Source organism: Aethalodelphis obliquidens, unplaced genomic scaffold, assembly GCF_003676395.1.
Source record: "Aethalodelphis obliquidens isolate GAN/ISIS:26980383/991018 unplaced genomic scaffold, ASM367639v1 scaffold66, whole genome shotgun sequence".
Classification (NCBI taxonomy): domain Eukaryota; kingdom Metazoa; phylum Chordata; class Mammalia; order Artiodactyla; family Delphinidae; genus Aethalodelphis; species Aethalodelphis obliquidens.
Window position 1 is genome coordinate 167,694 of NW_020838010.1, and position 15,836 is coordinate 183,529.

Genomic DNA, 15,836 nt, shown 5'->3' on the forward strand with positions numbered 1-15,836 from the left:
TGAAATCATTTCCTCTAAGATCAGGAACAAGACAAGGATGTCCACTCTCACCACTGTTATTCAGCATAGTTTTGGAAGTCCTAGCCACGGCAATCAGAGAAGAAAAGGAAATAAAAGGAATACAAATTGGGAAAGAAGAAGCAAAACTGTCAGTGTGTGCAGATGACATGATACTATACATAGAGAATCCTAAAGATGCTACCAGAAAACTACTAGAGCTAATCAATGAATTTGGTAAAGTTGCAGGATACAAAATTAATGCACAGAAATCTCTTGCATTCCTATACACTAATGAAGAAAAATCTCAAAGCGAAATTAAGGAAACACTCCCATTTACCATTGCAACAAAAAGAATAAAATACCTAGGAATAAACCTACCTAGGGAGACAAAAGACCTGTATGCAGAAAACTATAAGACACTGATGAAAGAAATTAAAGATGATACCAACAGATGGAGAGATATACCATGTTCTTGGATTGGAAGAATCAATATTGTGAAAATGATTATACTATCCAACGCAATCTACAGATTCAATGCAATCCCTATCAAATTACCAATGGCATTTTTTACAGAACTAGAACAAAAAATCTTAAAATTTGTATGGAGACACAAAACACCCCGAATAGCCAAAGCAGTCTTGAGGGAGAAAAACGGAGCTGGAGGAATCAGACTCCCTGACTTCACACTATACTACCAAGCTACAGTAATCAAGACAATATGGTAGTGGCACAAAAAGAGACACATAGATCAATGGAACAAGATTGAAAGCCCAGAGGTAAACCCACCCACCTATGGTCAACTAATCTATGACAAAGGAGGCAAGGATATACAATGGAGAAAAGACAGCCTCTTCAATAAGTGGTGCTGGGAAAACTGGACAGCTACATGTTAAAGAATGAAATTAGAACACTCCCTAACACCATACACAAAAATAAACTCAAATGCATTAGAGATCTAAATGTAAGACCGGACACTATAAAACTCTTAGAGGGAAACATAGGAAGAACACTGTTTGACATAAATCACAGCAAGATCTTTTTTGATCCACCTCCTAGAGTAATGGAAATAAAAACAAAAATAAACAAATGGGACCTAATGAAACTTCAAAGCTTTTGCACAGCAAAGGAAACCATAACCAAGACGAAAAGACAACCCTCAGAGTGGGAGAAAATATTTGCAAATGAATCAATGGACAAAGGATTAATCTCCAAAATGTATAAACAGTTCATGCAGCTCAATATTCAAAAAACAAACAATCCAATCCAAAAATGGGCAGAAGACCTAAATAGACATTTCTCCAAAGAAGACATACAGATAGCCAAGAAGCACATGAAAAGCTGCTCAACATCACTAATTATTAGAGAAATGCAAATCAAAACTACAATGAGGTATCACCTCACACCAGTTAGAATGGCCATCATCAGAAAATCTACAAACAACAAATGCTGGAGAGGGTGTGGAGAAAAGGGAACCCTCTTACACTGTTGGTAGGAATGTAAATTGATGCAGCCACTATGGAGAACAGTATGGAGGTTCCTTAAAAAACTAAAAATAGAATTACCAAATGATCCAGTAATCTCACTGCTGGGCATATACCCAGAGAAAACCATAATTCAAAAAGACACATGCACCCCAATGTTCATTGCTGCACTATTTACAATAGCCAGCTCATGGAAGCAACCTAAATGCCCATTGACAGATGAATGGATAAAGAAGATGTGGTACATATATACAATGGAATATTACTCAGCCATAAAAAGGAATGAAATTGGGTCATTTGTAGTGATGTGGATGGATCTAGAGACTGTCATACAGGGTGAAGTACGTCAGAAAGAGAAAAACAAGTATCGTATATTAACGCGTATATGTGGAACCTAGAAAAAGGGTACAGATGAACTGGTTTTCAGGGCAGAAATTGAGACACAGATGTAGAGAACAAACGTATGGACACCAAGAGAGGAAAGTGGCGGCAGGGTGGGGGTGGGGGTGTGATGAATTGGGCAATTGGGATTGACATGTATACATTGATGTGTATAAAATTGATGACTAATAAGAACCTGCTGTATAAAAAAATAAAATTAAATTAAAAAACTTCTCACCTTTTAGAGAAGGCTTTTGAGAGGGCACTTTCCACTCCTTAATGGGTTATATCTGTTTATCCTTTGGTGACTAAAGGATTAAATATATGACCGATAATCGCTTTTGCTTGTATATACTTGAGAGTGCTGAAATGTCATTTACATATTATTTAATTTTCCTGACTTCTTATTTTTAAAACATAAAGCTTGATGCATATGATAGTTATAACTATCACTAAATATTTAACTGCATTATACCCATTTTGCTGGTAAAAATAATACTGAAACTGAGTAATGAAAATTTACCTTTGTTAAAATTCATTAGAATGTTCAGGAGTGTCTTCCCTCTGAACCATTATGACACATAGTAGATAATGTCAGGCAAACTGATAAATGTATAACCATAAATTTTGATGACCATAATGCCCAATTATAATGGACAGCATATAGTGGTCGTATGCCTGACATTCCGTAGTATGATGTGTCAGAACACACATCATCCCTGTTTTTGTGGATAGAAAGCTTTTAAACAAGATGAAAAATATCAATGGGTTGTGAATGAAAATAACATATTAGGCATTATATGGTGGATTCATGTCTTCACTGGGAACAACCCTAACCTAAGACAATGAAGATTATGGAAAACCTTCTGGCATGCTCAAACTAAACTGAGTTTGGGAGCCACCATTATCCACTTGACTCTGGCATGAGACACCCAGCATTTTTGGGATATAGTGCATGTACCTTAACCTTACTCAAGCAGTCCATACTCAGTGGAAACAAGGTATGTGTTGGATTAAATATTGGCCAGTGAAACAAAACAGGGCTCTAGGTGAAAGAGAAGCTGGCCTTCATATAATGGAACAAGCTGAATTTACTTTTAATGAAAACTGTCTTTCAGAAGAAAAGAAGTTACTCTCTGAAATAGATTGGTAGGAATCATCTTCCAAGAGCAGAGAAAAGAATGGGAATCCACTTGGAAAGCTGATAAAAACTTAGTAATATGGTCACACAGACCCAATACATAATGCTAGAGAATGTTAGCACTCAACACTTGGAAAGAGCGTATACTCTGACACAACAGGGTCTGTTAACTATTTTACTCCAAATGGGGACCCAAGTAGTCATGGGGTAATGACCTTCCAATTTTAGTTATGGAAGTTCAGGAAGAGCATCTTTTTTAAAAAAAATAATATATTTATTTATTTATTTTATTTTTGGCTGTGTTGGGTCTTCGTTTCTGTGCGAGGGCTTTCCGTAGTTTGTGGCAAGCGGGGGACCACTCTTCATCGCGGTGTGCGGGCCTTTCACTGTTGCGGCCTCTCTTGTTGTGGAGCACAGGCTCCAGACGCGCAGGCTCAGTAGTTGTGGCTCATGGGCCCAGTCGCTCCATGGCATGTGGGATCCTCCCAGACCAGGGCTCGAACCCGTGTCCCCTGCATTGGCAGGCAGACTGTCAACCACTGCGCCACCAGGGAAGCCCCAGGAAGAGCATCTTTGAGACACATGCAGAGCCATAAACTTTCTGGGTGAAATTGTAACTTACATTGCTGATCTCTGACTCACCTCTCCAAAAGGATGGACCAAAATAAGATGAGTTATAGGAATAGGAATAATACTGAATGATACCCATGTATTCCCCATGGGAGGGAGACAGCCTTGCTGCACGACAGTCAATGGGAAAACTGTATAATAGTGTGAGTTGAGACAAATGATTGACTTTGTCCTCAGCTAACATGGAACCTAGAAATGACAGAATCATCACCACTGGTGGTAACACTTGTCCATAATAATATCTGGTATGTGGGCAAAGAACAGTTTCTTCTAGGAAGATTTAATAAACACTTCTGTGATACTTCCTGACTTCTTTTGTAACCAGATGAAACTGTATCATAACCATACTGTGATATGGCGTAATACTGGTATTGTTGGTAAGGTTCAACTGCCTTATATAAATACATCTTATGATAATGAAATGTATTGGGAAGCTGAACTAAAACCTCCCCAGGATGTGATACCAATGGAGAGTGACTGGCCTGAGTAAGAATTAGATATAGTTTATTACTTTAAATAGCTCTGTACAAGTTCATCCCAAAGTTCAAGTGGCCATAGATCAAGGGAGTAAAGAGATAATTAAATTGGTACATCAATATAAAGATGTTTTAAATGGTCTTATAGATGGGAAGAATTATTTCTTTGAGCCTATTTTCATCCTTCATTGCCTTCTGCAAGTATTAGATATGGTTATGTTGTTCTTCCTTACTTTATATATAAATGCTGTACTAATTGTAAAAGCCCAAAATGACTGTTTTGTTGTTAAAAAGACCATGACTGAGAGAGAGAATAGATTGTAAGGAAAGAGACAACACAGTAGATCTAGCTGCTTACTCCTTGAAAGTCTCCAAGGAAACCATGCTTGGCCCTTGGCCAGCCCTGGGAATGTGGTCGTCAAATGGTTTTATTTTCTTTGTTTTGTTTTGTTTTGTTTGCTTTTCTGTTTTCTTCCAGTTTTATTGAGATATAATTGACTTATAGCACTGTATAAGTTTAAGGTGTACAACACAATGATTTGACTTACATACGTCCTGAAATGATTAACACAGTAGGTTTAGGGAACATCCATCGTCTCATATAGATACACATTAAAGAAATAGAAAAAAATATTTTTTCCCTTGTGATGAGAACTCCTAGGATTTACTCTCTTAATAACTTTCATTTATAATATATAGCAGTGTTAATTATACTTGTCATGTTGTACATTATATCCCTAGTACTTACTTATCTTATAATTGCAAGTTTGTAGCTTTTGACTACCTTCATCTAATTCCCCCTTCCCCCACCATCCACCTCTGGTAGTCACAAATCTGATCTCTTTTTCTGTAAGTTTGTTTGGTTGGTTTTTGCCTGCGCCACGCGGCATGTGGGATTTTAGTTCCCCGACCAGGGATCGAACCTGCGCCCCCTGCAGTGGAAGCGTGGAGTCTTAACCATTGGACCGCCAGGGAAGTCCCAAGTTTGTTTGTTTTTGAAATATAATTGACCTACAACGCTATGTTAGTTCCTGGTATGTAACACAGTGATTCAATATTTCTATGCATTTGAAAATGATTGCCATGATTGTCTAGTTGTCATTTGTTACCATAAAAAGATATTACATAATTATTGACCGTATTCCACACACTGTGCATTTCATACCAGTGACTCATTTATTTTGTAACTGAAACTTGTGCCTCTTTATCTCGCTGTATACAATGGAATATTACTCAGCCATAATAAATGAAATCTTAACCATTTGCGACAACATGAATGGATCTAGAAGATATTATGCTAAGTGAAATAAGTCAGGCAGAGAAAGACAAATACTGTATGATTTCACTTATATGTGGAATCTAAAGAACAAAACAAATGAACAAACATAACCAAATAGAAACAGAGTCATAGATACAGAGAACAAACAGGTGGTTGCCAGAGGTGGGGGGCAGTGGGGGGAGGAGAGAAATAGTTGAGGGAGATTAAAAGGTACAGACTTTCAGTTACAAAATAAATGAGTCAAAGTGTTCTTTATGTTAGTGATTGATGATTTTGTTATACACATCTAGAGCAACAATCAGGATAAATAATATGCACCTGGTTTTGTTGTTGGCGTCCTGAGTTTGGAGCAGCATGGCCAACTGCTAGCAGAATTATCTAGTGACCAGTCCCCCATCTGAGCCTCAGATCCTGAGACTCAAATTGGCTTCCTGGGCAGAGATATGTAACACATGTCCTTATACTTTGCTGCCAAAGAGATAGCACTCCTGTGTGGTCTCAGATGAGGAAGAACTTAGCTACATTAATATCTTAAAATTTGTCCTTGAACTTAAAGCATGACTAAAAACTATCTGAAACATTTCTGGTTACATTAAATTTTCTCTACTGTCCTAGTATATGAAATTAACTGGAAGACTTACCAGGTGTCTGCATGCTGTACCACTAGCAATATATACATAGTTGTAGTTGATGCATTTGTATGTATCTGTTCCTGCCTGAATTTGAGATTTAGAGCCCTTTACAAAACCACTGCTTTGGCTCTTGTATAAGAAGAGCAGATTAAACAAATTCTCGTCTGAGTAGGACCTGGTTTTATAGTCTTTCTCTGACTTTCTCACTGGACAAAAGGAAGCTCTTAAAATGGGTCTGTCGGGATTTTTAAAAATATTCACTTACTCTAATAAAGGTTTTGATTGTCTTTCTTTGAAAAATACTATAATCTGAGTCATAACCTATCTCCTAGGGTAAATTCCCCCTTTTCTGACTGCTCTTCCTTACAGTGCATTTCCTCACACTGTTCACAGGGATCACCTTTGTGTAAGTGGTCTGTACTCCTATTTCTGTAGTTCCATAGACTTATGGGAAGCTGTTCTATAGTCTGCACCTCCTCTTTCCTTTAGGAATACTCTCATTCAAATATTATACAGAGGTTTTTTGGGGCTTTATCTTTTTTAATTGAAGTATAATTGACATACAGTATTATATTAGTTTCAGGTGTACAATACAGTGATTCCATGCCTAGGTTTTTGCTGGGGAAAAAAGTAGATTTCTCTCAGTTCTCATATATCTAAACAGCCACATCACTCAAACTTTGATTTTGTTCAGAGGAATGTATCTGAAGAAAAGAATCCTCTTACTATAATCCTTGATTTTAAGTATTCTGTTTTATAAATTCCGAGCCAAATTTTTATGAAAATTTTTATTTTAAAAAAGTGGTGAGGGACTTTCCTGGTGGCACAGTGGTTAAGAATCTGCCTGCCAATGCAGGGGACCTGGGTTCAAGCCCTGGGCCGGGAAGATTCCACATGTCGCGGAGCACCTAAGCCCGCGCGCCATAACTACTGAAGCCCGCGTGCCTAGAGCCGTGCTCCACAACAAGAGAAGCCACCACAATGAGAAGCCCGCACACCGCAACAAAGAGTAGCCCCCACTCAACGCAACTAGAGAAAGCCTGTGCACAGCAACGAAGACCCAACGGAGCCAAAAATAAATTTTTTTAAAAAGTGGTGACTTAAGAACAGGGAAATATAGTTTGCTTATATCTACCCTCTTTTCTTGCTTTTACATACCCCAATCCACTCCCTCCCCCCACCATCAAGTAATTAGGTTTGACTACGTGCCTAGTGTTATTCATGTGGGTTTCAGTTAAACTAAAAGCTGAATGCTGTGGGACCAAAACCCAGGTGACAAATAACCAGACTAAAACATTTATTTTACTTAGTTTGATATAAATTCACAGATGAACTAGGTAAAATATCTTTGAGTTCACTGTAATTTAAAAATTGAACATTGTAATATAGGGTAAGAATTGACCTGACTCTTCATTTTCAGTCCACTTAAAGTGTCACTCAGAAACAAAACAACTATACAGCTGAAATTCTTCAGTGACTAGAACCATCCCAGCTTTTGAATAGACTAATGGCATTAAGCTTCTGTTAAGAAAGTTGGTGAAAAACCAAGGTGCTTTGAATCAATCTTCTACTCTGCCAAATATTCTTAGACCAGGTATCTCTTAGGATTGGGGAGAGGTGGGTAGAGTCTATTGATATAAAATACCTGTTTAAAAGAGCTCCCCAGGGCTTCCCTGGTGGCGCGGTGGTTAAGAATCCACCTGCCAATGCAGGAGACACGGGTTCGAGCCCTGGTCCGGGAAGATCCCACGTGATGCGGAGCAAATAAGCCCGTGTGCCACAACTACTCAGCCTGAGTTCTAGAGCCTGCGAGCCACAGCTACTGAGCCCGTGTGCTACAACATAGAGTAGCCCCCGCTCGCCGCAACTAGAGAAAGCCCACGCACAGCAACGAAGACCCAACACAGCCAAAAATAAATTTATTAAAAAAAATATATATATATATATAAGAGATCCCCAAATCACAGTAAGTAGCCAGTTGAGGAAGGATTTGAAGATTGGATAATAGCTGACTTTGAGGGTTTTTTTTCTTATTTCTTTCATTTATCTTCTTCACAAGGAATGTGAAGCCCTTTAAAGGCTTCTTTGCTGTTACACAGTGGAGGAAGTGTGCTATAGTGGAGAGATCATGGACTTTAAAGCCACATAGAACCTGGGCTTGAAGTGAATAGCAGCTCTGCAACTAACCAGCTGCCTGGACTTTAGTCAAGCTTCAGAACCTTTTCTTGTCCATAAAATTTGGATATTAAAATACCTATTCCATAAGGTTGTTAATGTTTAAACAAGATGACACATGTAAAAAGCTTAGGGTTAAACCTGACGCATGGCAGGGGCCCAATACGTGTTCTCTAAACCTTTATTTTCCCAGATTTGATAGAATAGAAGCTTTTAATGAGTCAAACTTAGACGAGAAAATCATGAAAATCTGTTTTTCTAAACTCTGAAGCTATTCTTTGAGCAACTACTAGGCATTATGGGAATTTTTTTTAAATGATTAAGGACCAGTCTTCCACCTACTCACAATCTACTAGGAGAAAAAGACACATGAATAATACAACTACAGAATATAAGAGGTAGAAACAATGTGCTATTGGAATTTATAGGGTAGGGGAGAATTCTGATATGGTGGAGAGGTACTGAAAAGGTGTCCAAAGTAATTTGTGTAACAAAGTAGATATACTCTTGAAGTTCTGTTTTTTAAGGAATCAAATATAAATTAAAGTTTGCATTGGGGCATATTCTCTTTAAATGTTAAAGCCAGAAGTTTGACTTAAACAAAATTACCCAAACATATATTTAATATAAACTACTTGGTCTTAATTTTGTTCTCATATGTCAGTTTTTAGAGGAATGGATGCATCTTGGGAACTCCTGCTATCAGTGTGACAGTGAAATAGTTTGAGTACTGATGGCAGTTTTAAAAGTGACCTTTATTCAGGTTATAAAAATACAGTTTGTGCTTCTTAACAAAACCACATGTCGCTCCTCCATATTGAAAGAAATGTCTTTTCTTTATAAAAGCTTGGTAAGAGTTATTGGAAATATTCAAATTGCCCTTTAAAGGATTTTTTAAAATTCTAGGGCTGCTTCATAATCAAGTCCCTTGCTTAGGATCTTCTGGTTTTTTTTTTTTTTTTTGATCTTCTGGTCTTAATGTAAGTTCCACTTTTCTCATTCACACAGACTTGGACATTACATTTAAAGTTTGTGTTCAATCCCATCTCTCAAATTAATTTGCATTAGTCTTGGATATAATCAAAGTTGTATAGTTAGCGTTCATCCCTGATGAATTGATGAACACTAGCACTGGAGACTCATGCATTTATATTTCATTGAATATTTTGGAATGAGAAATCAGACTATATAGATTTAATCAGGTAAATACACTAGAGATGTATTACTTCCTTGTGAGTGCATTTCCCCAGTTGTGTCATAGAGCTTGTTACTTAAACCTAAATCAGAAGTGCTCTAAAGACAGGTTGCAAAATGATTGTCAAAGACTTCTTATCAACTACATTTTTTCCTTGCCCAGTTTTCTCTTGTTGGCTCTATTTTTGTATCATTTGCATTTTTTTCATCTTCGTGTTGAAATAGCTCATGCTTTATAGGAAAAGAAAGTAGTGATGTTTGGAAATCTAGGCCAGGGCCAGAATCCTGTGGGCCTACTGGCTGTTCACTGTAAGGACTGGCCACAATTTGACAGACCGTAGAATCCAGGAGTTGGAAAAACTTCAGAAAGTTTTGGATGGTTGTATCGTAATGGAATCTTGGAATACGAAGAGCAGACTTCCAGTACCAGCCCTATCATTCAGAGGCTGCAGGCCCTTTTGGACAAGTTATTTTACTCTTCCAAGCCTCCACTTGCTCAACGTTAAAATGGAAATATCCTCTCCTTTAGGGGATTGTTGTGAGGATTAAATGAGGTAATATATATCAAAAATAATTATAAAATAACTATATAAATGTAAGGAAGTAGTACTAGCTTCCTGCTCCAAGCCACAGTAAACAAAAATGGCTACCTTGAAGTCAGAGTTAAGTGTTCCCAAACTCTGGGCTTCAGTGGGACTGACACTAACCAACTCTGAGATTTTGAGCACAGCATTCTTTCTCTTTGGGCATCAGTTTCCTTATCTGTCAGATTAGATCTCAGGCTAGGTGAACTCTAAGAGTTTTCCAGCTCTAAAGATCCTAAGTGTATCTCCTTTCACTGTCACTCTATTATTTACTTGTGATGCAAGTGACAGAAGGGAAAATATTTAAGCTCAAAATGAAGTACCACGCTTCCCTGGTGGCGCAGTGGTTAAGAATCTGCCTGCCAATGCATGGATACAGGTTCAAGCCCTGGTCTGGGAAGATCCCACATGCCGTGGGGCAACTAAGCCCGTGCGCCACAACTACTGAGCCTGCGCTCTAGAACCCGCGAGCCACAAGTACTGAGCCCACGTGCCTAGAGCCCATGCTCCGCAACAAGAGAAGCCACCTCAATGAGAAGCCCGTGCACCACAACGAAGAGTAGCCCCCGCTTGCCACAACTAGAGAAAGCCCGCGCGCAGCAATGAAGACCCAACATAGCCAAGAAATAAAATAAATAAGTTTATTTAAAAAATTAAGTACCATCATAAAATTCCCCTTGTGAGTGAAATCCATGATTAAGTCTCAAAGAGAGAGTGAAAGGGCTTCGATTAATGGCTCTTTCCTTCTGAGAGCTAGGCCTTCCTATTAACTGTTTCTGTGAGCTATATTTGCCAGTCAGGTAACAATCTGAGAAGTTTCTGCTGCTACTATGCCAGCAAAGAAATATTTTGGCAGTAATGTCCTTGGCATCAAGCCAAATACGTTTCACAAAATGATATCTTATAGGAGGCAGGTTTGGGCGTTAAGGAATTTCCTCACATATCTACACCCATGGATTATTCCCTTCCAAAATATATTTGCTACAGATATGTATAAATCTGTAATGCTAATTGATGAATAAATAGTACTTTATATTTTCATTTAATAAACATTTTATTGAGTGTCTGCTATCAGCCAGACATTATGCTGGATACTTTACTTAATGTTATCTCTAATTTTCATGTAACCTCAATGTCACCTAGGGGTCTCCCTGCTGGGGATGGAGGTACATACAGGGGGATGAGGAAGTTGTTGACATCCTCACAAGACCTCTGGTTCTGAGCACCTACTTTCTGCTGAATTTCTATAAGTTTGTTCATTTTACAGTACAAAATAGGAAGATTGCTTATCATCTTGCCATGCTGCACATGCTATCTCTCTATTCCATACAGCATTCACCCAGGTGTGAAACCTAGCCTCTTCTTCAATTTACACATATAATATCTTCACTTGAGGCATTCGTGTATGTGGTAGATTTTACTGAAATAGAAGGAAGGTTAATTGTGGCATCACAAATAATTTCAAATTAACACCAAATATCTCATACCACCTGGGAGATTTTTCCTCCCACACAGAGGGATAGTCTCTCATTGATTCCTCTCTTTCTCACTTTTCCCTCACCTTTTAAATTTCCCCCTATACCTTAACCTCACTTCTGATTCAAATATATATATTTGAATATATATATATATACACACATATATATATATACACATATATATATATACACACACACACACACACACGTGTGTGTATATGGATAGATATAGATATGTACGTAATATTTTAGTCTTTGGTCCCTAAATGAGCCATGGACTTGCCTTTGCATATCCAAACTCATCTAGGTATATGTTCAGTGAAACCAAAAAAAGGCTTACCACTCTCAGAATCCACCCTCCTTACAAGGCAGTAGTGGTTATAAACAGCAATTTTTTTCCCTAATACCAAATAACACTGTAAGGATTGGTATTATCCTCATTTTATAGATGAGTAAACAAGCTCAAAGATTTAATGACTTGTCCAGGATTATTCATTTAGTAAGTGACAAAGTCAGATTTTGAAGCTAGGTCCGTTTGCATCCAATGCACTTTCTACCAAACAAGACACGATTCAAAAAAGAAATTGGAAAAGATGTAACTTAAGGTCCTCTGGGCTTTTGAAAATAGGAAAATTGCTTTGAAAATTCATAGCATCCGAATCCATTTGGAATAGGGACGCATAGCTTTACCGTTGTGGCCCCAAAGCTGCTGTTTAAGAAGGTAGGGAAACATAAGGTTTCAGTAATTTTAAAAAATCCTGCTTGGTATCAGATAAATGGGCATTTATTATGGCTAATTAAATTTTATCTTTTAAAATTTACTTAGACATTGACTTTTACCTCATAAATATTTATTAATCCTCTCTACCTTTTTTATCATATTTCTTTTAAAAATACTTTTTCTAATACCTGCTATTTTTTTTTATTACAGAGACAATTAAAGGCAGACGCCAAAAAAGCTATTGGAAGGCTTCAACTCCGCACACTGAAACAAGGAGACAAGGTGCATTTATGACTTGTAAATGCTATTTGTTTTAAAGCAGTGCTACCAAGCCATTGTTAAAAGCTAAATGTTCTTCCAAAGTGTGATTTTCATTGGAATTTATAAATCTTATTGATTTTTTAATTTATTTGATGCTGGAGGTAGGCTGAATAATGGCCCCCAAAGACATCTAGGTCCTAATCCCTAGAACCTGTAAATGTTACCTTATATGGCAAAAAGTACTTTGCAGATGTGATTAAGTTAAGGATCTTGAGATGGGGAGATTATCCTGGATTATCCAGGTGGATCCTAAGTATAATCACAGTGTCTTCATAAGAGGGAGGAAAGGGGAGATTTGACTACAGTGCAGTAGGAGATGTGACAATGGAAGCAAGAGGTTGCAGTGATGCAAGAAAGGGGCCATGAGCAATAACAGTAAGAGTATAAGTTTGTGTCATTTTAAGCCACTAAGTTATTGTAATTTGTTACAGCAACAGGAAATTACTACAGTGCTTCAGTACAACTCTACTTGAACATCCATTTTCAGATTTAGCACAATTGAAAACTACCATTGATGTATAAAACACGTATCAAAAAATAGCTATGGAAGTTTGTACTACAATAAGAATATAGCTACAGAACTTATTGAAATAAAAAATACCATTTATAATAGCACCAAAACCATTATATACTTAGGTATAAATCTTACAAAATATGTACAAGATCTATATGCTGAAAAGGGCAAAACATAATGAAAGAAAGAAATCAAAGAAGACCTAAAGAAATGGAGGGATATACCGTGTTCATGGGTTAGAAGACTCTGTCGTCAAGATGTCACTTCCTCCCCAAACTGATCTATAGATTCAATGCAGTTTCAATCAAAATCCTAGTTGCATCTTTTGTAGGAATTGACAAGTTGACTCTAAGTTTATTTGGAAAAGCAAAAGAACTAGAATAACCAAAACAATTTTGATAAAAAACAACTTTGGATGACTCACATTTTCTGAGTTGCAGAATTATTTTAAAGCTACAGTAGTCAAGAAAGCATGGTATTAGGGAAAGGATGGACCTTTAGATCTTTGAAACAGAAGAGACAGTCCAGAAATAGACCCACACATAAATGGTCGATTGATTTTCGACAAAGGTGCAAAAGCAATTCAAAGAAGAAAGGGCAGCCAATTGTTGGCTCTCCATACGCAATGACTGAATATCCATAGGCAAAAAAAAATGAACCTCAATCCATACTTTATACCCTCTGCAAAAATTAAGTTGAAATGGATCACAGACTTAAATATAAAACCTAGAACTATGAAATTTTAGAAGAAAACTTTGGAGAAAAATATCTTTGTAGCTTGGGTTAGGCAAAGATTACTTAGATATGGTACCAAAAACAAGTCCATTAAAGAAAAAAGAGAAATTGTTAAAATTAAGAGCTTTTGCTCTTTGAAAGACTCTGTTAAGAGGCTGAAAAGACGAGCCACAGACTGGGAGAAAATATTTGCAAATCACAAATCTGATAAAGGACTGTATTCAGAATATATAAAGAACTCTCAAAACTCAGGAAGAGAACAGACAGAAGGCAGATGCTAAAAAAGCTATTAATGGGCTTCCCTGGTGGCACAGTCGTTGAGAGTATGCCTGCCGAGGCAGGGGACACGGGTTCATGCCCCGGTCCGGGAAGATCCCACATGCCGCGGAGCGGCTGGGCCCGTGAGCCATGGCCGCTGAGCTTAGCCGGCGGCAGGGCCTAGAAAGGAGAGAGAGAAAAAAAAAGAGAGGCCCGTCTACCCAAAAAAAAAAAAAAAAAAAAAAGCTATTAGTGGAAAAATGGTCAAAGCAGACATTTTACCAAAGAAGTATATGGCTGGCAAAAAAGCACATAAAATGATGCTAAACATCATTAGTCATTAGGGAAATACACATTAAAACCACAATGCGATACCCACAGCACATTTATTAGAATGGCTAAGACCAAGAGCTGACCAGATGTGGGACAACTGGAACTCTCATGCATTTTCTGGTGAGAATGCAATGTACAGCCAGTTTGGAAAACAGTTTGGCAGTTCTGTGTGTGTGTGTGTGTGTGTGTGTGTATAAATTAATTAATTATTGGAGTATAGTTGCTTTACAATGTTGTATTAGTTTCTGCTGTACAGCAGAGTGAATGGCAGTTCTTTATGAAGTCAAATATACACTCTCGAAAGAACCCAGCAATCTCACTGCTAGATGTTTACTCATTCACATAAAAACTTGTTCACAATTGTTCATGGCAGCTTTACTGATAATTACCAGAAACTGGAAAGAACCCAAATGTCCTTCAAGTGTTGAATGGATAAAAAAAACTGTGGTACATCCATAGCATGGGATACTATTTAGCAATAAAAAGGGGGGAATCCTACTGATATATACAACAACATGGATGAATCACAAATGCATTACGTTAAGTGAAAGAAGGCAGACTCAAAGGCTATATAAGGCACAATCCCACATATAAGATATTCTGGAAAAGCCAAAACTACAGGCACTGAAAAACAGATAAGTGGGTGGCAGAAGATAGTGATAAAAGGAGGGGTTAATTACAGAGGGGTTAATTACTGAGTGGTATAGAGGAATTTGTTGGAGTACCAGGACTATCCTGTATCTTGACTATGGTGGTGATTTAAGTGACTGCATGTTTCTCCAAACTTGAAAAACTGTATACTCAACATTTAGAGTGAATTTTATTGCATGTGACTTATACCTTAATTTATTTTAATGGAAAAACATAGCCATAGAACTTGTGGCATTGTGTAAATTCTAAAACCAGGAAGAGGTTTAAATCAGTGCTACATGTTTCTCTTTGTACTGTTCCTCTTTGGTTGACTTTATTCTTTTACTTTATTTGTTTATTTGTTTGTTTGTTTTGGCTGCACTGAGTGGCTTTGCAGGACTTTATTCTTTTACTTTATTTATTTGTTTGTTTATTTATTTATTTATTTACTTACTTACTTACTCACTCACTCACTTATATACTTACTTACCTACTTTGGCTGCACCGAGTGGCTTTGCAAGATCTCAGTTCCCCAATGAGGGATTGAATCCGGGCCACAGCAGTGAAAGCCCGGAATCCTAACCACTAGGCCACCAAGGAACTTCCTTCTTTTACTTTTTTTTAAAAAAATTATTTATTTATTATTTTTGGCTGCGTTGGGTCTTTGTTGCTGTGCATGGGCTTTCTCTAGTTGTCTAGGTGTGCGGGCTTCAGTAGTTGTGTCTCGCGGGGTCTAGAGCTCAAGCTCAGTAGTTGTGGTACATGGGCTTAGCTGCTCCGCAGCATGGGGGATCTTCCCGGACCAGGGCACGAACCCGTGTCCCCCGCATTGGCAGGTGGATTCTTTTTTTTTTTTTTTTTTTTTTTTTTTTT

General features: G+C 37.7%; 1 protein-coding gene across 2 annotated transcripts in view; it reads left to right on the forward strand.

Moving 5' to 3' along the window:
* RNF128 (ring finger protein 128) overlaps window positions 1-15,836 on the forward strand; it is a 100,471-nt gene that overhangs the window by 73,082 nt on the left and 11,553 nt on the right. For both annotated transcript variants that reach the window (XM_027089579.1, XM_027089580.1), the window contains exon 3: window positions 12,383-12,454. In XM_027089579.1, the coding sequence (XP_026945380.1) occupies window positions 12,383-12,454 (72 nt within the window). The remainder of the gene's footprint in view (window positions 1-12,382; window positions 12,455-15,836) is intronic.